At 41.4% G+C, this 26,148-nt stretch overlaps 1 protein-coding gene and 1 long non-coding RNA gene across 3 annotated transcripts; one reads left to right on the top strand and one right to left on the bottom strand.

Annotated features, from left to right (window-relative positions):
• Nucleotides 1-854: 854 nt before the first annotated feature.
• LOC117762757 (G1/S-specific cyclin-D1-like) lies at nucleotides 855-7,485 on the top strand. Of its 2 annotated transcripts, none has more exons than XM_034587352.1 (5): nucleotides 855-1,447; nucleotides 3,386-3,601; nucleotides 3,745-3,904; nucleotides 6,043-6,195; nucleotides 6,282-7,485. In XM_034587352.1, exons 1-5 carry the CDS (start codon nucleotides 1,250-1,252, stop codon nucleotides 6,311-6,313), a joined length of 759 nt encoding a protein of 252 aa, XP_034443243.1. In that variant the 5' UTR covers nucleotides 855-1,249; the 3' UTR covers nucleotides 6,314-7,485. The 2 variants fall into 2 exon arrangements, with proteins under 2 accessions (XP_034443243.1, XP_034443242.1); XM_034587351.1 differs by having other exon boundaries at nucleotides 873-1,447; nucleotides 6,043-6,191; nucleotides 6,282-7,407.
• Nucleotides 6,741-20,722, bottom strand: LOC117762769. The gene is made up of 3 exons (XR_004614072.1): nucleotides 20,626-20,722; nucleotides 17,941-17,943; nucleotides 6,741-6,751 (listed from the first exon to the last, which is right to left on the bottom strand). It is a non-coding gene; the product is annotated as an uncharacterized LOC117762769 (long non-coding RNA).
• Nucleotides 20,723-26,148: the final 5,426 nt, after the last annotated feature.

The following is a 26,148-nucleotide window of genomic DNA, read 5'->3' as shown; positions in this document are numbered from 1 at the left end:
AGTGTGAGTGAATTATAGGTAGGTTAAAAACCAGTCGAGCTGCTGCATTCTGGATGAGCTGCAGAGGTCGGATGGCACTAGCAGGTAGACCAGCCAGGAGGGAGTTACAATAGTCTAGGCGTGAGATGACCAGAGCCTGGACCAGAACCTGCGCTGCCTTCTGAGTGAGAAGGGGGCGTATTCTCCTGATATTGTACAGCATGAATCGACAGGAACGTGTTGTTACAGTAATGTTGGCAGTAAGGGAGAATGTAACATTAACCGACAACACAGTGTTATGCAGATCATATGGAGACTGCATGGTTCCAGTCTGCCACATGATCCTAACTATTTGACTGATCTTATAGAAAAAAAAAACATGTTAATGAAGATTTTAAAAAACAGTATCCTCATTGTGTGATAGTAAATGGAAAGAAACAAATTAAATAAACAATTGCTCTCATTGTTTGGCTGTGAGTAACAGATTGAACCATTATGTGATACATTAAAAGTAATTGAAGCATTTTTAAGGACTCTCTGCATGAACTATTAATTGCAATATCATTAATATAATTTAATATTAACATTAATTATGTGCTGATGTCTTTTTTATACTTTTTTACAAAAATAACCTTACCCATCAATAATACAATATCATCTCAATTATAAAAATGTAATAAAAAATTTCCCCAAAGTCATACAATAATATTATTGATGAATCGACCTTTAGATCATATGAACTTTATCAGATGATGCATGATGGAAATGAAAATTAATTAATTTAATGTTTTGATTTTAAGTAGTATTTTATTTTGAAATGTTGGGGCCGGATATGTTACAATGTGGGACTTGACGTAGTTAAATAAATAAAACGCGATGCAGCGAAAATTGCTCATGATGTAGGTGGATGCGTCTCACAACTGGAGAACCCAGAGCCGAATGTCTCGAACGTTCACTCAGCTCTCCTTGTGCAACAAAAGAAAGTCGCCTATAACTCGACGGAAATTGAATAAAGCAACGTGGTGATACAGCAAAGGCTAACCAGGAATTGTTTCATTTACCATATTATCAATGACTATCCCAACCGGGGACAAAGGAAGCGGATTCTCCCACAAATAACAGGAGTATAGGAAGAGCATTTTTTCCTACAAAATGTGGAACGGGTATTAGTTTATGGTCGATAGGTAAGTCGACGCTTGTTTTAAAGTTGGTCACCACAGCGACTCGACGGAAAGAGCTGACACAAAGCGCCACAGACGGGGTGAAAGACATGGAGTCCCTGCTTCTGTGCTGTGAAGCGGACAGGCCTGCCAGGGCCTACCGGGACTCCAACCTGTTGACTGACCGGGTCCTGCGTGCGCTCCTTCGGGCTGAAGACAAGTACCTCCCAGCTCCCAACTATTTCAAGTGCGTCCAGAGAGAAATAGCTCCGTACATGAGGAGGATAGTGGCTACCTGGGTGTTGGAGGTGAGTTAAATTCAATACATGGCTTTACGTGTTTTACAAAGAGAAAACCCAAATAGGAGCTGTTTGGTACCAGGGTTTGTGTGTGAACCAGAAAAACGTGTGTAACTTTACTATCAAGTTACAACCTCAGGTTGAGCCAGCTCTGAAGCACCACTATATAATGCGTGAAAGAGGAGGTAAATGGTGTATGCAGCAGTGGCTAACCAAGGGGAATTTGATGTAGTCCAGCGTCTTACATAGCACTTTCTGATTTTCAGCTATAACACTATCACAACCTAACAATAACAATCAAAACGATATTGGTCCAGCATGAACGTTTCCCAACTGAATGTCGATGCCTAGTAGAAGTACTTGAGCATAATCTAAAAGAGCTTGTCTTCTTCATTTATAACAAACCACTGCGACTGAAAACTAATCTCATGTCAACTTTAGGTTATGTCAGTATTTTACTGTAAGTATATGGAACTAACTGGAGTCCGTCACCTTTTGTTTTTCGTTTAATCTTTTCATTTCATTATATGAAACTGAGTAAGACAGCAACTTTTCACATTAGAGAAGCCATGAAGAGCAATGTTTGGTTGGCAATCATTGACTTAAATCATTAAAGATCAAAATTGTTTTCTTCTAATGTCTACCATCCAACAGGATAATGCTCCATGTAGGGTTGCAAAGGGGGCGGAAAATTCCCGGAAACTTTCCGGAAACTTTCCGAAGTTAAGCTCGGGAATTTTGGGAATTTTGAAAAAAAAGAATTGCCACAAATTAAACGCTGAGCAATAAAAACGTCATTCAAAACTCTATTTTAAAGATGTATGGAATGCAGCACACGCTGCACGTTGAATTTCAACCCTGCACTGTGCATTTCTCCATCACATGCACAGATAATTCCCAGCATCCTGCACACTACAGCAGGGCTATTGAGGCCACACTACTGCATTAGCCCAAGGACTAGTCAGGGAAGTTTTGATGATATTACTGGGGAAAATATATTAGCATGCTGATTGAGGATTGTTCATCTAGCCTATTTCTATTCATTTATCCATCAATTGTAAAATATTTTTAAAGACGATTCCAATTGTTTAGCTAACTATTTATATCTCTGGCATTGCATTAGTGTTTTTTACAAGCTTTTTTCTCATCTTATTCTACAGAACAATGCCACGTGCACTATCTCGTGTGGAGACATTTCACCCCAGCCAATAGAAGGAAAGGCTGTGTACATTTGCAAATACTGTGCAAAGACCTATGTTAAGAATGCCACAAAGATGCAGAAGCATATAGTCAAGTGCCCAAAGTTTCCTCAGGGCTCAAATCAGCTTATGGCAAAACAAAATGTTTATATTTATATCTGTATATGACAAGGTAAATACAGTTAGTATAAATTACCCACACAATTTCCAGTTTATTCCCGTTAATTCCCGCTAATTCCCGTATATTCCCGTATATTCCCGTTAATTCCCATGGAAAGTTTCCAACTTTGAATATTCCCGGAATTTTGCAACCCTAGCTCCATGTCACAAAGTAAAAGGTGTAACTTGTATGACCTCCTCAGTCCCCAGATGTGAATCCAATTTGAGATGTGGTAGAGCAGCAGATTGGCAGCATGAATGTTCATAAATGATCTACAGTCATGTCAACATGGAGCAGAATGGAGGAGAATCTCAGAGGATATTTTATGGAATCAATACAATAGAAAACCAAGGCTGTGCTAAGAGCAAAGGGAGGATCAAGTCAGTGACAGTGTGGTGCTTGTTGAGTGTATGTACCACCACAGCATGTTTGTGGCCGAGATGCACAGAGCTGATTATTTTTCTTTCTCAATTCTGATACCTCAACTCTATTCTCCAAATTTTAAGTCTGTATCCCTCACTGATACTCCAAACACAGTTGAACAAACAATATTTAAATGCAGAATTGGTGTGTTGTTTGTCTATTCAGGTGTGTGAGGAGCAAAGATGTGAGGAGGAAGTTTTCCCGCTGGCTATAAACTACATAGACCGCTTCCTGTCAGTGGAACCCACCAAGAAGAACCACCTTCAGTTATTGGGAGCTGCCTGTATGTTTCTGGCATCCAAACTCAAGGAGACAATCCCACTCACTGCTGATAAACTCTGCATCTACACAGACAACTCTATAACACCTACTCAGCTGCTGGTAGGTCATTCAGGGTTAATCATCACATTTCATTATCCTAGCAATTATACTGTAATTTCACTTCCTGTTTGTGTTAACCTTTAATCCCTGTTTGATAATAGTTGAACTTGTGCCTCTGTCCATCTCTCCTCATCCACTCACAGAAAATGGAGCTACTGGTTTTGAATAAACTCAAATGGGACCTGGCTTCAGTAACCCCTCTTGACTTCATCGATCACTTCCTGTCCCAGCTGCCTGTCAGGAGAGAGAGCAGGACCATACTCAGGAAGCACGCTCAGACCTTTGCAGAGCTGTGTGCCACAGGTATGCCTGGGATTAAAATTAATATAGGCTGTGTTTTCAAAGACAGTCCCACTGAGGCACTCGTAAGACCATACTTTCTTGTTGGGCTGTAAACTGCACATTATAGCAGTCTGAGTGGTGGGTGACCCTATAGAAGCATTTAAACATCAGATAGGAGGAATAATTAGATAATTTGTTGTGTTATCTTTTTGATTGACAAATAAAGTTAGTTTTAGACAGAAATTAGAAGTAAATGGTCTGTATTTATATAGTGCTTTTCTATTTTGGATGACCACTCAAAGTGCTTTACAGTACAGTTTTACATTCACCCATTCCCACAAACATTGATACAGTGCATCTATGTGCAACACTTTTCTCTATGAAATTTGGGGCACAGTATCTTACCCAAGGAATTCTGAATGACGAAGACTTGGATCAAACCGCCGGCCTTCTGGTTTGAGGATGGCCGCTCTAACCCCTGAGCCACAGCCGCACCAAGGAGTTGGAGTAGAGAAATGCTGTAATGACACAGAAAAACAGATAATTTGATCTGAGCTGAGGACCAGACAAGTTATAATGGGATAGTTCACCGAAAAATGAAAATACACTCGTTATCTACTCACCACTATGCCGATAGAGTATTTGTGCATGTTTTCTATGCTACTAGTTTCTAGTATATATTTAGAATAACACACACACACACACAATAACTGGTGACAAGGACTTTGTTTCAGTGTAACTACAATTCCCTCCTTTCACATTTGAGGGAGGGCTGTCTGTATCATGTATTGATAAAGATCCATCAGCAAACAACAAACTAGTAGAATTAATAGATATTAGATGAGGAGCCTCGAATCAAAATCATGAAGGTGCTGTTTAAGGCAGAAACCTCCAAAATAACACATTTAGATGGTGTTTGTTCTACTACCCTCTGTCTGTTTGTATAGATTTCTCCTAAATTCACCAAACTAACCAAAGCTAATCTGCTTATTTAAACATACTATTTCTTGACATAAGTCATTAACTGGGGAAGTCCTTGGTGATTTATGTTTTAGTTAATTTGATCATATTCACCTGCAGTGCCAATTGGCAAATGCATGCTAATTACTGCATTTTAATTAGTTAAAGCCTAATTTGCATATCAAGGTGGCATTGTGATGACATTATTAGATACAACTTATTACATTAGCTAGTAGTTCATGCGTGTACATTAGCAAGACACAAGTTAACTATATTTGTTTTCGTCTTTTGGCTAATGAGCTGTAAACTCGAGGCACACATAGCTTAGTCCTTCACCTTCACACAAGAGAAGAAAAACCACCACAACTGGAACAGGAGCTGGGAGGTGCTGCCTGCCTGTCTGACATGACTGCGCTCCCTAGAGGTGTGCACCCTTACTAGCCTCACGATTCGATTAGGATTCAGCAGTCAACAATTCGAAGGCACAATGTGCATCATGTTCTGTCTCTGCATCGATGCAGAGTCGTCCACGTCGCAATGCATCTACGAATCGAGAAAATGTCCACAGCTCCAGTGCTCACCACTTGCAGGAGACGTGGCTGGTAGAGAGGGGATCGTAACTCGGCAAAGTCTAATCTCCCGACCTGATATTTTGGTTATTATTACATTTACAATATATTTGTTTCACAGGGAAGCTGTGCGCAAACAGGAATAATATATATATATATATATATATATATATATATTATTCTATTTTTTAAACAGCACCCTAGAAAAAGGACACTTTCTCTCGAGGAAGAAAAAGGGCATGGGCTCAAGCCCCCTTTGATGTCTATGTGTGCACGTGCAAGGTGGTGAGTTGATAATGACTGGATTTTCTTTTTTTGTCTAACTATAAAAAGGCTGCTGACGAGGCTGCTAATCTTATACGGCTCCAAATCAACACAGAATCAACTTAAACATTAAAAAGTAATTGAAGGAAGCTTTACAGTGATTTGTTCCCTTCTGAACTTGTGCTGCCACTGTTCTGAAAAAACAGGACTATTTTAACACTCAGCTAATTTTAGTCTTACTCCTTGTTCAAACATCTTTCACTATGGAGGTTTGAATACTGAATGTTTTTGCTTCTTATTTGGTTTAATCATCAGCTGTATACAATGTGCCACATTAACCGTGAGTTGTATTATGTTGCTCTGCAGATAATAAATTCATAGCCAGCCCTCCATCCATGGTAGCAGCAGGCAGCATGGTGGCAGCAGTGGAGGGCTTACAGATGAAAATGGTGGGAAATGCCTTGATGTCACACAAACTGACAGAGCAACTTGCACAGACCATTAGGAGTGACCCAGTAGGTACATCTGTCTCTGACATGAAGAGTACACATTACATTCACTCTCACTGAACAATTTCCCCAATAACCTTCACTGTCTCTCTTCAGGACTGCCTTCGAGCATGTCAGGAACAAATTGAGTCGCTGCTGCAGACCAGTCTCAGACAAGCACAACAGCAACACTCTGTTACTGTGGAAACTAAGAACATTGGCGAGAGGCAGGACCTCTCAACTACACCCACAGATGTCCGTGACATAAACATCTGACTGAGATGAGAAGCAGGTTGAACTGTTGAGGTAGATCGTCATCGTACAGCAAACTGTAGGAGCAGCTCCATCTGTGCAGGGGATCACATGGAAATAAAATGGTCTCTAGCATCCTGTAAATAAACGTGTATTAGCCTATTCTGAATCATGTTGCTTCACATTAAGCATTTATCATGACCTATACTGTGTTATATAGTCATTGTGAATTTTGTTTCTACTGCAGCCATCTACTCTTAGCCAACTTAAGGGAACGTAAAAAAAAGAAAGATATTCTTAAGTTTGAAGTAAAGGAGAAGGAACTGTATATGTATCTGTAATTTTAGCTATAGACGTTTATTAGCAGACAGTTGACCTCCACAGCCAAAGGCTGTTAGGTTTATTTTACAGTGTGACCTGTAATGCTAAAAAATTACATTCACATAGCATGTTATATAGCTCTGTTTTGTTGAGGTTCCTGAACTGGGAAACAAGAAAAGCTCAACTAGTTGTGCAGTATTGAGCTAATAAACCATAGCTGTGGAGATTTTATACAATGAGATAATTTCAGTACAAAATGAAATGTGTTATAAACTGCCTAACTGAAATCACTGTTCTAATGTGATGCAGTATAGTGCAAAGCTGATTCCACTAGAGGGAGGGCAGATGAGTGGTATTGACTAGCGACCAAATTTAATTTTAGTTAAGCAATATCAGTGTCACATTTTTAGTAGTTATGGGAGATTGTATTGGTTTTCCATGGTTGTACTGTAAAAAAAAACATATTTCTCTCCCCCATCTCAACATGGGTGTTGTCACTTCGGTCCTCTGAATAATGTTCGAAGCGTCTGCATGTATAGTGAATTGTTTGTCAGTCTCATTGGACGAAAAGAACTTGAACTCTTTATTTTCTTACAGCCACGCATTTAGCAAGTCTGTCTGCTGTCCTGGAAAAAGGTACGAAGCAGTACTAGTTTTGTAAAATAAAGACCTCAGGTGTTATTTAGTTTCTGATATTTATTATTACATATCACAGGAACATTGCAAATAAAAGTTGTACTAAAAGAGTAAAGACTGGGTTTGTCTCGTTTCAGCTGTTCTATTAACATAAATGGTTTGTATTTATATAGCGCTTTTCTAGTCTTGATGACCACTCAAAGCTCTTTACAGTACAGTTTTACATTCACCCATTCACACACACATTCATACAGTGCATCTATTAGCAGCACTTTTTTGTTCTATGAGGGGCAATTCGGGGTTCAGCATCTTGCCCAAGGACACTTTGGCATTCAGATGGGGAAGACCGGGGATTGAACTGCCGACCTTCAGGTTGGAGGACGACCGCTCCACCCCTCAGCCACAGCCGATCATAAATGGGCAATTACATTTTTGTGCCTACATAGTGCTATGATATTTTTTCTTTTGTTTTGTTAAATGGTATTAAGTGACACAAGCTTGCACAAGGTGCTTCATGTGTTTGTCTCAGATCAGAGTACAATGATGAATTAAAGGACAACTGTCTGAGAAACTACTTGTACCTGTTGGTGATATTTAGTGCTAATTATTTCTGGACGTGATCGTCACTGGATTTTTGTAGACGAAGTGATATCCACATTCAGTGATTTAAACCAGGGTCCCTGTGCTAACATTTGGACTTCCATTCAAAACACTTACAAAAAATCATCAGAATGTTATGAAGTGGGTAATGAATAAATGTTACCTAATTATGAAAGCAATATTACGGTTTGTAAACAAGTGCTGAACATGTTAGAACAATACATTTTACGTTCCCAAACACTGCAGCACTGTCTCGACTGGCTGACTCAGCACTTTCACAGGGTCGTTAAAAGAGTTGGTGCTGGGTTTGATTTTTTTTCTATGGTGTAGGCTTCAGTAGGAGAGAATAAAAGATGAATGCTGTTCCGAAGATCTGGAAACATATTATTTAAGTGCCAACTTCAATTGTATTGGATTTGGCTGCAATGCTGTTAACCCCTGAAACTCCTGAAGTGTTTTGTAGACTCAAACACCTCCATCGGCACAGTGGTGAGTAGATAATGAGTGAATTTAGATTTTTGGGTGAACTATCACTTTAAGCTCCTAGTCAGTGACAGCTGCTTGTAGAACTTGCTATGATTGCCCCTGTGTGGGACTCAAAAAGTGGGCGAATCTGCAGTACTATATTTACCATTTTCCAGTCAGCGTTGATTGTGTGGGCTGTTATTGTGATATAGCTCAGCATAACCCAAGAAGTCCAAACAGTCGGTTGTTGTGGCGATGCTTTCTGCCTCTTTCAGGGTCTGTACAACCTTGGTCTTGGACTCTTTGTAAAGGTTTGGGACCACCGTGCGAGCAAAATGCACATGTGATGGGATGGTGTACTTGGTTCAAATGTGTGGAGGAGACACCGAAATACCAGATTTTCCACTAAGGAAAATGGCCTAATATCAGCTGCAATGAAAACGCTGATGTCTCTCGTTATTGCCGTGGCTCTAGAACTTGACTGTGGAAGTTGAGGTGCAAAGGCATTTGTCAGCGTTGTCTGGTCTTTCAGTGTTTTTTTCACAGGCGCTGTTGATTTTAGTAGAGAGCTGTGGTGGTTCTGTAGGTGTCTTTGCATAGTGCTTATGTTAGCCGTGTATATGGCAATATTTTGTTACAGTGCTTGTCTTGTCGGTCACTCTGTCGCCATTTATTTTTTCTACCAGGTATCCAAAATGCTGCCACACAAACAGTTTAAAAATGGCGGGGACTTCTTCTAAGCTAATTTCGTCGAACTTCGACGTCGTGCTGGCTGCAGCTGGATACTAATCCACGGGACGTTGTAATATCTCAAGATCTCGAGGCACAAGATCTCGTCACACCCCTACTACTACTGTTTATAGGCAGATGATGACAATGAGCCAATAGCCTTGAGCGCTGAGACAGGAGCTTCGAATGCTGCTGATGTCGCTACTCCTTTTCAGAAGGACTGAGCTGGGTAGCGCTCTGGCATAAACCCACAAGATTGGCAAAGGAGGCGAAGGGCAAACCAGGCTCGTGACGTGGGTTTTACTTCCTCCATGGTAAAAGGAGGCTCTTGATATATATATACACTACCGTTCAAAAGTTTGGGGTCACCCAGACAATTTCGTGTTTTCCATGAAAACTCACACTTTTATTTATCAAATGAGTTGCAAAATGAATAGAAAATATAGTCAAGACATTGACAAGGTTAGAAATAATGATTTTTATTTGAAATATTAATTTTGTTCTTCAAACTTTGCTTTCGTCAAAGAATGCTCCATTTGCAGCAATTACAGCATTGCAGACCTTTGGCATTCTAGCTGTTAATTTGTTGAGGTAATCTGTAGAAATTTCACCCCACGCTTCCTGAAGCACCTCCCACAAGTTGGATTGGCTTGATGGGCACTTCTTGCGTACCATACGGTCAAGCTGCTCCCACAACAGCTCAATGGGGTTGAGATCTGGTGACTGCGCTGGCCACTCCATTACAGACAGCATACCAGCTGCCTGCTTCTTCCCTAAATAGTTCTTGCATAATTTGGAGGTGTGCTTTGGGTCATTGTCCTGTTGTAGGAGGAAATTGGCTCCAATCAAGCGCTGTCCACAGGGTATGGCATGGCGTTGCAAAATGGAGTGATAGCCTTCCTTATTTAAAATCCCTTTTACCTTGTACAAATCTCCCACTTTACCAGCACCAAAGCAGCCCCAGACCATCACATTACCTCCACCATGCTTGACAGATGGCGTCAGGCACTCTTCCAGCATCTTTTCACCTGTTCTGCGTCTCACAAATGTTCTTCTGTGTGATCCAAACACCTCAAACTTTGATTCGTCTGTCCATAACACTTTTTTCCAATCTTCCTCTGTCCAATGTCTGTGTTCTTTTGCCCATATCAATCTTTTCTTTTTATTGGCCAGTCTCAGATATGGCTTTTTCTTTGCCACTCTGCCTAGAAGGCCAGCATCCCAGAGTCGCCTCTTCACTGTAGACGTTGACACTGGCGTTTTGCGGGTACCATTTAAAGAAGCTGCCAGTTGAGGACCTGTGAGGCGTCTATTTCTCAAACTAGAGACTCTAATATACTTGTCTTCTTGCTGAGTTGTGCACCGGGGCCTCCCACTTCTCTTTCTACTCTGGTTAGAGCCCGTTTGTGCTGTTCTCTGAAGGGAGTAGTACACACCGTTGTAGGAAATTTTCAGTTTCTTCGCAATTTCTCGCATGGAATAGCCTTCATTTCTAAGAACAAGAATAGACTGGCGAGTTTCACATGAAAGTTCTCTTCTTCTGGCCATTTTGAGAGTATAATCGAACCCACAAATGTGATGCTCCAGATACTCAACTAGCTCAAAGGAAGGCCAGTTTTATAGCTTCTCTCACCAGCAAAACAGTTTTCAGCTGTGCTAACATAATTGCACAAGGGTTTTCAAGGGTTTTCTAATCATCCATTAGTCTTCTAAGGCGATTAGCAAACACAATGTACCATTAGAACACTGGAGTGATAGTTGCTGGAAATGGGCCTCTATACACCTATGTAGATATTTCATTAAAAACCAGACGTTTCCACCTAGAATAGTCATTTACCACATTAACAATGTATAGAGTGTATTTCTGATTAATTTAATGTTATCTTCATTGAAAAAAACAGTGCTTTTCTTTGAAAAATCAGGAAATTTCTATGTGACCCCAAACTTTTGAACGGTAGTGTATATAGAGATATATATATCTCTATATATATTTATCAAGAGCCTCATATAGTGTAGATATACAGTATCTATATACTATATATATCTATATATCTATATAGATATATAGATATATAGATATATAGATATATATAGAGCGTTTCTAGTCTTTATTGCCATTCACCCATTCACACACATATTCATATAGTGCATCTATTCATTATTATCAGGCTCCAGCAGTAAGTCATTAAAGACTCTGCAGCTTGTCCAAAATGCTGCAGCACGTGTCCTGACAAGAACCAAGAAAAGAGAGCACATTTCTCCAGTATTAGCTTCACTACACTGGCTTCGGGTTAAATCTAGAATAGAATTTAAAATTCTCCTCCTCACCTTCAAGGCCCTTAATAATATGGCACCATTATACCTTAAAGAGCTGATAGTACCATATCAACCCACTAGAGCACTGCGCTCCCAGAATTCAGGCTTACTTGTCGTCCCTAAAGTCTCTAAAAGTAGAGTAGGAGCCAGAGCTTTCAGCTATCAAGCTCCTCTCCTGTGGAATCATCTCCCACTTTCAGTTCGGGAGGCAGACAACATCTGTACGTGTAAGAGTAGGCTTAAAACCTTCCTTTTTGATAAAGCTTATAGTTAGAGCTGGTACAGGCTTGTCTTAGACCTGCTCTTAGTTCTGCTGCTATAGGTCTAGAATGTCCGGGGACACACGACACACGGAGCTTCTCTTTCCAGCTTCTCCTTCCTCTTCTCAATCGTTATCACATCAAAGTAATTCATATCCCATCAAAACATGTTACTGACTTGACTTCTTCCCCGGAGTCCCTTTTCCTTATCGTCCGCAGATCCAGGGCCGCGGCTGTGGCCACATCATGGATTAGGATCTGTGGATCGCGTATCAGAGATCGTAATGGTGGATCCTGTATGGCGGATTCTGTATCGTGCTGGCTGATCGTGATAATAATGGCGGATCCTGTATCGTGTTGGCATCTGATAATGTTGGTGGACCACGACCGAGGTGGCAGCTGATGGTGGATCCTAATGGCGGCAGTGGACAATGATTGTGGACTATAGTGGCATCCGATCTTGATGGTGGATCATGATCTTGCTGGCTGCTGACCACAGACTATGATTGCAGCAGGACTGCTCGATACATAGTATTTCTCCTCAGATACTTGACCATTAATGACATTAATCCACCAATTCACTGACCTTCAGTTATGCTTCAAAATGTTTACCCTTATCAATGCTGCTAAAACCTTTATCTTGATGTTCTCCTTTACACTTGACATCTATTGCACTTCTGTCCGTCCTGGGAGAGGGATCCCTCACATGTGGCTCTCTCTGAGGTTTCTACGTTCTTTTTACCCTGTTAAAAGGGTTTTTCAGTAGTTTTTCCTTACTCTTGTTGAGGGTTAAGGGCAGAGGATGTCACACCCTGTTAAAGCCCAATGAGACAAATTATGATTTGTGAATATGGGCTATACAAATAAAATTTGATTGATTGATCTATGAGCAGCACTTTTTCTATGAGGGGCTCAGTATCTTGCCCAAGGACACTTCGGCATGCAGATGGGGATGACTGGGATCGAAATGCCGGCCTTCTGGGTAGAGAACGACTGCTCTTACCCCCTCAGCATGCACACATGGACGGACTTCTGTTAGACAGATGGCAGAAAAGAAATAGTGCAGATCCTAAATTACGAAATCAGCCTTTTATTGCTTTAATGGTACAAGTAATGCATCTCGCTTTACCCACAGTCATAAAAAACATAAAATCACTGTAGAATAAATAAAAATTGCCCTTTCAATGAGATCCAATGGCTATGGGAACTGGTGGAGACATTTTAATAATTGCGGCAGATAGCAGATGTGAGGAGGAGTCAGGATTTTGGGTGCATGACCAACGTGCTTCAATCAATCCACGAACCCAGGATATTTTCTGTAGTTTAGTAGTGAGACCAGGACTGCATTTTCCCGCTTTCTCCGTGGTAATGTGATGACCTCGATGGACATTTGATAGAGGTCATCGACCTACGACCAGTTTCCGGTAGGTGGCTTTGTTGAGCCATTCTGCCTCAGCTGCCAAATATTGTCCTCGGCATGTTCACGTAGTGTACATGTCAAGTTTAAGGTAGATTGGAGTATGTGCAGTGATTTTAAAACCACTTCCTGTTTGTCGGTTCCATCAAAGGTCAAGCTATCACCGTTCAATGTAAAGGCATAAGTGTCACAACATGGTGTCACCAGTGTCTCAAGGCTTCCCTGGCCAATTTTGAGGTCGATCAAATTAAAAAGCTAGGCGTAGCATGTTGAAGTATAAAACATGGTACTTCCTGTCAGCTGTGACTATTATGGTATATTTGCATAAATATGTGTTCAGGACGGGACCTTTATCACACATAAGACGTTAGACAGTGATTGGAGCAAAAACATTGAAGTTACAGCTACTTAAAGCTGCAATGGCGAGACATCGAATTTCACCGCCATGCCATGGACACGCCCCCTGATGAAAACTCACAAATTTCATTGTATGGCATCACCAACTCCTTTAGGCTCTCCTGACCAAATTTCACATGCATCGTTAATGGGCTACCCACAGGACACCAAAATGTAAAACATGACATTTCCTGTTACAGGTAGGGGGCGCTATTACTTTTATCAAATATTATCTCACGGATTTGTTCAGGGTGGGACCTTTGTCATACTTGTTAAGTTTGAGGCAGATTGGACTTTATAAATGGACAATATAAGCACTTACTTTTTCCAGCGAATTATTGAAATTCGCCACCATGCCACGGCCATGCCCCTGATGAAAACTTACTTAAAATATAACTTTTAATTGGAAATTGCCAAACATGACAAAAACCAAATGGGAAATTGATTGGGGTAGGATTTTGTAGCATGTGTGAAAATGCCAAAAATCATTCCAAATTTGCATGTTCAATCCAAAATGGTTGACTCTCTGTTGGGTATGGCCAAGGGTAGCAAGAGGATTTTTGTTTGTCTTGGTATTATCCAGATGTGTGCCAAAATTAATTTCTCTAGGCGAAAATAAATGAATAGGAGGACCTTCGTTGAAAATTTGTGGGGGGCACTTTTGAGCCATTTTTGGACACATGTTCCCGAGAACATTAAAATACATAAGATTTCACCAGACCTGATGTGCCTGTGAAATTTGGTGAGTTTTTAAGCATGTGAAGTGATGTTACAACCACTTCCTGTTTTTTGGCGTTCCATCAAAGGGCACGCCATTCAACTTTTGTTGTCAGTTAGTTAACTTACTTTATTTGTAGATGAATTCCATGTGCCTTTCCCGATGGCTAAAGTTCTCCTCGTTAGGTGTATTCCTCAGTTTACTAAGTCTTACCTTTTCAATGGAATAAGAGCCAAGGACAAAAGTCTGATTTTTCCATTCTGTTACGGCTATAGGTCTTGATGCGCTTTAATGGGGCGGCTGTTAAGGGGTTAGAGCAGTCGTCCTCTAAGCAAAAGGCCGCCGGTTCGAACCCCAAATTGCCCCTCATAGAAAAACTGAATGTGAAAAAGTGCTTTGAGTGACTAGAAAAGCGCTATATAAATACAGACCATATAACGCAGAAAATGTCCTCTCCAGGACAGCAAATCATCGTCTGTCAAAAAAGAAAGCACAGTATAGTCCAATCAGATCTGTTGAGAAATGTAGCTGACATCTGGGCAACTTTATTGCAGTCAATTAAGCCAAGGAAATCCAAGGAAATAGTTCCTACTTTGAATATCTGCAATTCTGCTTCACGACACCAGATTTTACCACCAGATGGCAAGGTCTCGAAGTGGGCATCATGGCTGGCTGCACTATCTCTCCACTAGTGTTCACCATGGCGATGGAGGTGATTATTAGAGCATCATAATGGTTAGAAGGTGGCAGTCGGGGGTCCGATTGACACTAATTAGGGCCTACATGGACGACATGACAACCGTGACCACAACAGCAGCATGCACCAGAAGGTTGCTAGGGAAACTTGAAGAAAACCAGAATGAGGATCAATCCATCAAAATCAAGAAGCACCTCAATAAGCAAAGGTAAGAGATCAGACTATAGTCACAAGTCACAATTTGTCTCATAGAGCTTTGGTTCTACGTTAGTGTAGAACCCATTCCAACAGTGTATGAGAAAATCCTTGGACGGTGCTATGATGCAAGCCTCAAAGACGGAAGTCAACAGTGGCCTTAACAAAATTGATCAGTCCATGCACCCTGGCAATCTAAAGCTCTGGGGCCTCATTTATAACAGTTGCTAATGCACAAAACGGGGACTGAAACTTGCGAACGCCACTTCTCGTGCAAACGTAATTTATAAAAACAAACTTGATGGGAGAAGATGTGCACTTCTATGCTAACTCTGTCCCATGCGTACAAACATTTTGGAGACCCGGAAATTACGATGCAGACGTGAGGAGGTGAAATGAAGCAGATTATTGATCCACTTCATCATTAACATTAAAACCAACAGCGTTATTTGGTGCCAGTGTGACAAAACTGTTCCATAAGAACCTTCAATTGAAAAAGATATAAAACAACTTACAGCAAATTACTTTCAGATACCATTAAACAGCAGAGTTGAGTCATTAACAGTTTTTAATAATATCTTGTGTGTGTATCATCAAGGACGAGTGTGTGTAAAATCGCTGCAGTGAATGTGACTTAGCCATAAGGCGCACAGAGCGCACTGGAGATCAGCTGGAAAGACCTGTAGGGAATGGAAGCAAGCAGGATTAGTTTCCTGCTTAGAGCAACCTCAAAAAACCTACAGCAGTGGCTAAACGAAGATCCATCCTGCCCTCTTTGCTCAACTCTAGCTACCCTCAGGCACATCCTCACTGGTTGTAAAATAAGTATCTCCCAAGGTATACATGGAGACACAACTAGGTCCTGGAATGTCTTGCAGCAACAATAGAAACAAAGAAAACTGCTACCAATGACTTGGAACCAAAAACATCAAACGCAAATCAAAAGACAACATTTGTACTTGAGGTGGAACAGGAAGATATGTCCATAATATCTGTTGGTGGCCACTAACATATCATAACATCAACTGGCGGTAGGTATTAATTAGTGCAGCAGAACATACAAGGGATAATCTCCATTTTTCCTATGGTCAAAAATGGGAAAGCATTTCGTTTTAAAAGGCATAGAGGTAATGATGTCTGATCTACTGAGCGGGCCACATGGCTTTCATAGTACTGCCATACAAGCCAGTAGCCAGTCAGATTTACCTTTATTTATCATTGATTACAAGGCCAAAACACTTGATGACACTAAGGTGCTAAGGTAAATTATTTACTTTGTTAGTTACTTACACCTGCTAACATCTACTGGTAGTTGGTAACCTAAATTGTGCAAAAGACCTTCAAACGTACAAGGGATATTCAACATTTTGTCCTATATTTAAAACAAAATTTAAGAAAGCACTGATTTTATCTACCTGAGATCCTGAATCAGGGATGGAGGAGGAGGGCTTCAGTGAAAATGTCCCTGAGAATCTTGCATGTCTGTTGGAAGCTCTTACCTGAGCTGATCCTACAGACATCCTGTAGTTTAAACAGGCAGCTGTCATGTTGCTGGGGAAATACTGAACAATATAACACTAAATTTGTCATAAAATTTCAGCATAGGAATTATCAGTCAATCAAATTTGTCTCATAGGGCTTTAACAAGTTGTGACATCCTCTGCCCTTAACCCTTAACAAGAGTAAGAAAAAACTACTAAAAAACCCTTTTAACAGGGTAAAGAGAACGTAGAAACCTCAGAGAGCCACATGTGAGGGATCCCTCTCCCAGGATGGATAGAAGTGCAATAGATGCCACGTGTAATGGAGAACATCAGAGAGATAAGGGTATTTGCATCATTGATTAGAATAAACACTTTGTAGCATAACTGAAGGTCAATGAATTGATGGATTATTGTCAGTAATGGTTGAGTATCTGAGGAGAAATATTATATATCAAGCAGTCTTGTTGTAATCATAGTCCATGGTCAGCAGCCACCACGATCATGATCCACCATCACGATCGGATGCCACTATAGTCCACAGTCATTGTCCACTGCCGCCATCAGGATCCACCATCAGCTGCCACCTCGATCGTGGTCCACCACGACCATCAGATGCCAACACGATACAGAATCCGCCATTATTATCACGATCAGCCAGCTAGATACAGAATCTGCCATACAGGATCCACCATTACGATCACGATCTCTGATACGCGATCCACCATCATAATCCACGATGTGGCCGCAGCCGCGGCCCTGGATCTGCGGACGATAAGGCAAAGGGACTCCGGGGAAGAAGTCAAGTCAGTAACATGTATTGATGAGATATTAATTTCTTTGATGTGATGAGGGAGAAGAGGAAGGAGAAGCTGGAAAGAGAAGCTCCGTGTGTCATGTGTCCCCCGACCTTCTAGACCTATAGCAGCATAACTAAGAGCAGGTCCGAGACAAGCCTGTACCAGCTCTAACTATAAGCTTTATCGTAAAGGAAGGTTTTAAGCCTACTCTTAAACGTACAGATGGTGTCTGCCTCCCGAACTGAAAGTGGGAGATGATTCCACAGGAGAGGAGCTTGATAGCTGAAAGCTCTGGCTCCTACTCTACTTTTAGAGACTTTAGGGACGACAAGTAAGCCTGAATTCTGGGAGCGCAGTGCTCTAGTGGGTTGATAAGGTACTATCAGCTCTTTAAGGAGAATTTTAAATTCTATTCTAGATTTAACCGGAAGCCAGTGTAGCGAAGCTAATACAGGAGAAATGTTGTCTCTTTTCCTGGTTCTTGTCAGGACACGTGCTGCAGAGTTTTTAACGACTTACTGCTGGAGCCTGATAAGAAGGAACAACAATAATCAAGTCTGGATGTAACAAAGGCGTGGACTAGTTTTTCTGCATCTTTTATAGAAAGGACATGTCTGGTTTTTGAGATGTTACACTGGTGAAAGAAGGCGGTCCTCTAAATTTGTTTTAAGTGAGAATTAAAGGACAAATCTGGATCGAAGATCACTCCCATCACTCCTGACTGTTTCATTGGAAGCAAGGGCAATGTCGTCTAGTGCAGCTATATCATTAGATAATGTATCTCTAAGGTGTTTAGGGCCAAGTATTAGAACCTCTGTTTTATCGGAGTTTAATAAGAGAAAATTGCGGGTCATCCAGGTTTTTATGTCCTTGAGACATGCTTGGAGTTTAGTTAATTGATTACATTAAGTATAACTGGGTGTCATCCGCATAGCAGTGGAAATTTAACGAGTGTGTCCTGATAATGTTTCCTAGTGGAAGCATATATAATGAGAATAAAATTGGGCCGAGCACAGAGCCCTGTGGAACACCGTGGTTAACTTTGGTGCGCACAGATGACTCATCATTAATTTGCACGAATTGGAATCGATCTGCAAAAATAGGATTGAAACCAGTTTAGGGCGGTTCCTTTTATGCTAATTAACTGTTCTAGTCTCTGTAATATAATTTGATGGTCAATTGTGTCGAATGCTGCACTAAGATATAACAGAACGAGGACGGACACAAATCCCTGATCTGAAGCTATTAGAAGGTCATTAGTGACTTGTGCCGAGGCTGTCTCCGTACTCACACAGCTGATTGGCTACAACCTTCTCAAGGTTTTTAGACAGGAAGGGGAGGTTGGATATCGGTCTGTAGTTGGCTAAAACCTCCGGGTCCAGGGTGGATCTTTTGAGAAGGGCTTTGATTACAGCTAGTTTAAAGGACTGTGGTACCTATCCTGATGATAACTAGAGATTAATTGTGTTCAGTAACGTACTATCAATTAGGGGCAATTTCTTTAAGTAATTTTGTAGGGATGGGATCTAAGATACAAGTTGTAGGTTTAGAAGATGAGATTATTTTGCTCAGCTGATCAAGGGTGATCAGAGAAAAGCTGTCTCAATAATTGGTAAGATTCTCAGCTGTTTCTGAGATTTCTAGGGCAGGAGATGGTTGATTTTATTTCTAATAGTTCGAATTTTATCATTAAAAAAGGTCATAAAGATATTGCTATTCAGGGATCGAGGAATACTGGGTTCGGTGGAGGTGTGACTCTCTGCCAGCCTGGCTACAATGCTGAAGAGAAACCTGGGGAGTTTTTTTATTAGTGGCATAGTGGTTGGTTGACCTTTTACTGGCCCAGATTTGTGAAGTTCAGCCTTTTGCATTTTTGTTAATGAAAACAAAATCTTCCTGCTCGGTCCCTGACAGGGGGGCACGAACAGTTGAATAATCCTTATATTTAAACTCTGTCAGACTAGTGGTGATAATAAAAATTAGTGGTGCACCGATGTATCGGCCGTATATCGGTAGCGGCCGATATTCGCCTCGTTTACTGCTATCGGCGTATCGGTAATAAACTTGACTTTCACCGATAACATTGGCCGATATTCATTGGTATGTTTTCTGCAGCCTGCCAATCTGGCATCCAGATTATGGTACACTGACGCCGGGTTTACACCGGGCGCTGAAGCGCCGCGCCGCGCAGCGCCAAGGAAAGCCAGGCGCCTCCCATCCCCCCCACCCCCCCTGTTAAACCTTTGTGCGGTTCACATGGGCTGCGATGCGCCGCGCCGCGCTAGCGCCCTTCACCGATGGTTTCGGCGTGCGAGCGAGCGTATCGCGCCAGGAAACAGACTGAAAAATAATTTTAAACAATATAAATGACATATTTGATATGATATAAATGATCAAATATGCATCCCATACTTTGTATTCCCCTTCTGTTGTCCTGGAGTTTTAATTTTCCCAATTTTCCCAATTTTCCCAATCACATAATTAAATGTCCCCCTCTGCCCATCCACTACAGCCACACAAGCAGTCATATAGATAAAAAGAGAGAGAGGGGGGGGCTAAAGGCTTGCTTGGAGAATACGTCATTTACCCCCGACACCCGACATTGAACGGGTTACATACAACAACAAGCGGAGAATCACGGGCTGACCGACGCGGAGAAATGCGGGTCCGGTGTGAACAGCCAGGCGGCTGCGCTTGTGAATAACACTGCGCGGCGTGGGGCGGCGCTTCAGTGTAAACCCGGCGTTACACACCAAGAAGGCCACATGCAAGTAATAAACAAATATCGGTATCGGTATCGGCTATCGGCTAGATTGTTGTTTTAAATATCGGTATCGGTATCGGCCAAGAATTTCCATATCGGTGCATCCCTAATAAAAATGTAGTTATATTCATAGATGTACTTGTGTTATTAACGAAAGCAGCAACAGTTAATAATAATTATAATAATAATATTGGATCTAAGACAGACCGTTTGCCTGTTTATTCAAATTATATTAATTACTAGGGCTGCGAAACAGCAATGTGCGGGCCTGAGCAGTTGCAAACTTAGAACCTGATGCGGCCACGGGGGAGGGTGGACAGGGACCGGGCAAAACGGCTCCGCGTTGCGTGCGTTTTGTGCAAGGATAAAGGCTACCCTTCCTGTGTCCGTCATAAAGCACTGAACCACGCCCACCAGGCACGTGCACAGATAGACCCCTAGTGGTGCTCAAGCACCTGCCCTTTTGCCCTGGATGAGAAAAGTGCCCCTTCTGCTGGAGCCCAATTTTTTCTTCATTAGCGACAACATTAGCGCTGCTGAAAACATTACGTCGCAACTGGTCCGACGTTTCCTAAAAAATAAACAAACAAAAAACTCACGAAATCCGTGATTTCAAAGCCTTGTCCAGCTGTTTACTGACGTTTGTCATGTTTAATGAAGAGAGAGAGGGAGAGAGATACAGGCAGGCAGACAGACAGACAGGCAGGCAGGCAGAGAATTTGACAAGTTAGACAAGTTCACTAGTTTTGTTTCATTTAAAATCGTAATTATTGAAATGAAAGGTAGGTCTTAAGTTGAGCTACATGACAGTCTGGTGAGGTATATTGTGGTATATTATTAGTGTAATGCTGCTTATGCTTCAACTCTGTCAGAAAACAGTAAAAAAAAATGTGTGTGTACTGTGTCAGCTTTATAGAGATTATGTAAGTCACTCTTGATTATTATGCACAACATTGATTTATCTCATTTACAAAATTTGCAGCATAATGCCAAGAAAAGAGAGACTCCAAAAGCAGAAGGACAGGGAACTGCAGCAAGCAGCTTAGGGTAGCAGCTCTCTTTTATCTTGGATCAGGCCATCAACTAGTAAAACAAATGAGGGAGAATCAGTAACCCTACTTGGTCCAGAGGAGCCCATCACAGATGAGGAAGGACAGACAGAGTGTAGGACTGAGTTATGTTCAGGGGCAGCAACAGAAACAGTGTTGCCTGAGGAGATGAGTCAAGAAGAGGGTGAAGTGACAGCAGCTCCCTTTACATCACAGCAAGGGCATGTGGAGGAAAGAGCTGTTGATGAAAGTGAGGATGCAATTTCAAAAATAGCCACCATGCTATATCCTACAGATCCGTCCCATGTTGAAGCATTTCACATCAGGTGCAATGAGAGCTACATTGCTATGTGCTGTAGTGTAGGGCCCTGTAAACCAGAAATGTTTTTTCCCAAAAATGCTGAAGGGCGGTCATTCCAAAAGCATTGGTTTTCTGGAAATGTGTGGCTGGAGTATACCCCAAGTTCTGATTCAATGCATTGTTTCAGTTGTCGGCTTTTTCTACCTGAAGATAGATATAAAAGCAGAAAGGAGTGGAGAAATGGGATCAGAAAGTGGAATACTGCTCTTGAAAAAATCAAGCAGCACTCTGTCACAGAGGTCCACATGACAAGCATGGTGAGGTGGACCAATTACAAAAAAAGGCACTCCAGACTTCATTTGATGTATCAGATGTAAAGGGAGTGGAAGCCAGAGAGCGAGAGAGGCAGACAAACAGAGAGATACTGACCAGGTTAATAGATCTCACAGTGTATCTTGCAAGGCAGGGACTAGCATTCCGAAGTGATAATGAGAGTAACTCAAGTAACAATCGTGGTAACTTTCTGGAACTCGTGAATCTATTTTCCCGCTATGACAGTGTGCTGAAGATGCATACAGAAAATATTGGAAGAGTGAAAGTCACCAAGAAAAGGCCCCAGGTGTCACTGCTGTCAAACAGAAGCCAAAATGACCTGATCACAGCACTGGGTACTTACATCAGGAGGGAGATCCAAAGAGAAATCCAAGAAGCTGAAATGTACTCTATTCTCTTGGATGAGACCACCGATGTTTCCCACAAAGAACAGGTGTCATTTGTAGTGCGATATCGACATCAAAAGCAAATAAAGGACAGATTTTTCGAAGTTTGCAACATTGATACAACAGGCCAGGAGCTGGAGAATACTGTAGTCTCCCTTCTACAGAAGAATGGTCTGGAGCTGAAAAACATGTATGGCCAGGGCTACGATGGAGCAGCCAACATGAGTGGCATGTACAAAGGTCTTCAAGCCAGAATACGCACACTCAATGAGAAGGCCCTCTATGTGCACTGCAAAGCACACTGCCTGAACTTGGTCCTGGTGGAAGCCTCAAAGTCAAATAAGCACTTTGTGACCTTCTTCAACCTCGTGGAGAAGCTGTATGCCTTTTGCAGTGGCTCCTCAAAGCGCCATGCTGCTTTAGTTAGATTGCAGCAGTCACTGCATCCAGAGGGACACATTGTGGAGCTCAAGAGGCTGTCAGATACCCGTTGGGCTTGCAGGGAACAAGCACTGAAGGCCCTTCAGAGAAATCTGGAAGCTATAATGATGCTCCTCAATGAGATCTGTGAAAGAAATCCACCTGACCTGGCCCTAGGGGATGCAAAAATGTACAAAAATGCGATTAACTTCGCATTCATCCTCTGCATGGAAATCACCACCCCAGCATTTGAAGTCACTGCTCTTGCATCAAACGCTCTGCAAGAAGAAAGCCTGGACCACTCCACAGCCTACAAGCTAATTGATGGTGTAATTCACACAATACAAGCATTGAGGTCTGAGAAGAAGTTTGCCGAGATATTTCAAGGTGCGTCAGAGAAGGCAGAGGCTCTCAACATTCCTTTACCTACTGTTGTGCCTGGTCAGGAGAGGAAACGGAAAGTGCCAGTGCGTTTCCAACACAGCACAACTGCATCGCAAGTGAGTGATGAGATTGACTCTGTGGAGTCATACTACAGGTCGAATGTGTACTACACATTTATTGATACCTTGACTGCAGAGCTCAAGGAGATACCAGGGGAGCATCACTGGAAGTCCAACTGGCACAATCATACGGTCCTTCCACTCTCTAACAGTGTGTGCCAACTGGACAAGCACCCCAAACCCAGAGGCAGAGGAAGCTGTCCATGTTCTTTGCGACTTCTATGAGGAAAATGAGGACCAGCTGAAGACAGAGCTAAAGGTGTTCCACTCCAGCTTTCCCTCGAAGAACCTGCAAGAAATCCTTGCCATTGTGGAGGAGAACACTGGCCAGCTCATCTTTCCAACATTTGTGAAGATGGTAAGGATCTATGCAACACTGCCAGTGACAACAGCTTCAGTGGAAAGATCCTTTTCAAAACTGAAGATAATAAAGAACAGGCTCAGGAGTCTCTGTGGGGAAGAAAGACTCTCCGACCTTCTCCTGCTTGCCATTGAGCAAGACATTGAAATAAATCACAGTGAAGTAATAAAAATCTTCCAAGAGATGGCACCAAGGAGGATGCTCCAGTGAAGATCCTTTAATTTATTCAGAGCAGAGTTTTGATAAGTTTTAAGTTAGAATATTTTTTGATTATTTAACATATTATTTGGTAATACAATATGGCCTTGTTTTGTCTGTTTTTGCCTGTTATTCATTTATTTATTCAATTTGATAATTTGAGTTAGTTTGTTAACAAAAATAAATATATAAGTTGAAAATATCCTACTGTGTTTTTTATTTATTTATTTATTTATTATTTATTATTTTTAATTTCATAAATAATTTTGGCGATGGGTGCCGTTTTTTGGGGGGTTTGAGCACCTGCCCCCCAAAATGTCTGTGCACGTGCCTGACGCCCACTGATCACGCATTTACAGTCCACGCCATCAAGTGTAGATCACACGGTGAAAAATGTCATGTCAATCGATTAAAGTCAAACTTTGACGCCACACCACGGTTAGTTTTATTCTCCATGTTGTTGAGATTAAAGTCAGTGAATTTAAAGTTGATCTGACGAAAGCCTTAGGAGGAGTTCGTTCAAATACTACATGTGTAAAAGGTCACAAATGGCCACTTAAGAGAGAAGAAGAGAGTTTTTTGTTCATAATGAAATGACACATGTCCCTACCAATTTTTGTATATGTCAGTAAATCCTGGTGCTGGGGCTGCACTATTCAGCTATTTTGCCTCGCCCATTCCTTAAAACCATATGAATGTCTTCTGGGGGGCTGTTGTTACACACATGTAGTGTGAGGGAGATTGAACAATGTACACTGAAGTTAAGCAATTTCGTGTGTCACGGCGATTTGTTGAAATTTGATGCCACGCCACTAACATGATGTTCGACGAAAACTCGCAGTTTCCATAAGACTTCATAATCAATGTCTTGAGACCCTTCTGACAAAGTTTGACTTGGTTGCAGTCAATGGACGAGGAGAAATACATCAAAGTGTGACACATGCAAAAAACATGACATTTCTTGTTGCCACCAGGGGGTGCTGGGGTTTTAAGCCATTATTTCTGTGTAGATGTCATTAGGCCGGGACTCTTGTCATACATGTCCAGTTTGGAGTCAATTGGACCTTGTATGACCGAGATACAACAAACCTAGTGTTTTGATGGTGAATCATCAAAATTTTATGCCACGCCACTGTCACATCATGTTACGAAATCTCACAATTTGAGTTAGTTTTAATCTTCAAGGAGTCAAGATGACACTCACAGAAATTGAGGTTTATCCGAAGAAGGCTCTAGGAGGAGTTCATTAAAATACACAACGTGTAAAAACGACCAAAATGGCCACTAAATCCAAAATGGCCGATTTCCTGTTTATCAAATCGGTGCCTGGTATTTTTTTTGCATCCGGTCGTTATAAAAGTGTGTACCGAATTCGTGAAGATTGGTTAAACCAGATGGAATTGCTGCATTTTAAGGGGCGCTGTTGAGCCATTTTGCCATGTTCAAAATTTTCACCAGGCCTGACGCGCCCGCAAAGTTTGGTGAGTATTCAAATATGTTCAAGCGATTAATTTGCCTGAATCATCAAACGAAAATCGATAGGAACGTGTCTAGCCAAAATTGATACTGCACTCCCTAAACAAGATACGCATTCCACAGACCGACAGTCTAACTCACTGAAAACTTCAGCATTTTCAAGCCCCTTACACAGAGTTTAAATAAAATGCTGCTGCCCCCATTCTATTGAGTTTAAATGAGACTTTTGTAAACAATAACACAGATACCCTTTTCCGATCAATTAACAGCAGTGAGGACTAAGCACCTACTGTCAGTAACTATTAAAACTTTCTTAAGTTTAGGTTATGGTAGGTTAAGACCTCAAGTTAAAGAGGGAGGATGACAATGGGAATTGCAGGGGGAAGTTAATTTTTCTAAGCCATGGTTTCAGCAGTACAAACAATCATAGCCCAAAATAAATAATAATGAACTAAAAACCAGTCTCCTAAACAATTAACATTAAATACTTAAATAAAATGAAGACTAATAAGTAACTCAAATGAGCACATTAATCAAAGATATTGCAGATAAATAATGATAAAACATTCTAACATTCTATTGACGCATGACAGGGAGCTTCAATGGCAGTGAGTCAAAGGGTCTGCACAGGTGTGTGGAGACCTTATATACAGTAGATTGCTGAAATACACCTGTACAGAGTTTCCTTTCTTGGTCTGGGAGTACAGTTTGTGTCCACCAGGAACCGCCATTTAGACGACTAAAGATAATTCACAAGAGTAAAAGTTCCACCTCATTGTTGCTGCAAGAAAATAAATCCCTAATTTTAGTTTTCACCTATTGTTGTTCCTCGTTTGTAGTTTTTTCCATGACAAAACAACCAAATGCAGAGTAGACAATCTGCTTCCTCTTTACACACATGACCAGTGCA

The sequence above is a fragment of the Hippoglossus hippoglossus genome, chromosome 6, assembly GCF_009819705.1.
Source record: "Hippoglossus hippoglossus isolate fHipHip1 chromosome 6, fHipHip1.pri, whole genome shotgun sequence".
NCBI lineage: Eukaryota > Metazoa > Chordata > Actinopteri > Pleuronectiformes > Pleuronectidae > Hippoglossus > Hippoglossus hippoglossus.
The sequence above is the reverse complement of the archived record's forward strand: the minus strand, read 5'-3'. Positions and strand labels throughout refer to the sequence as shown.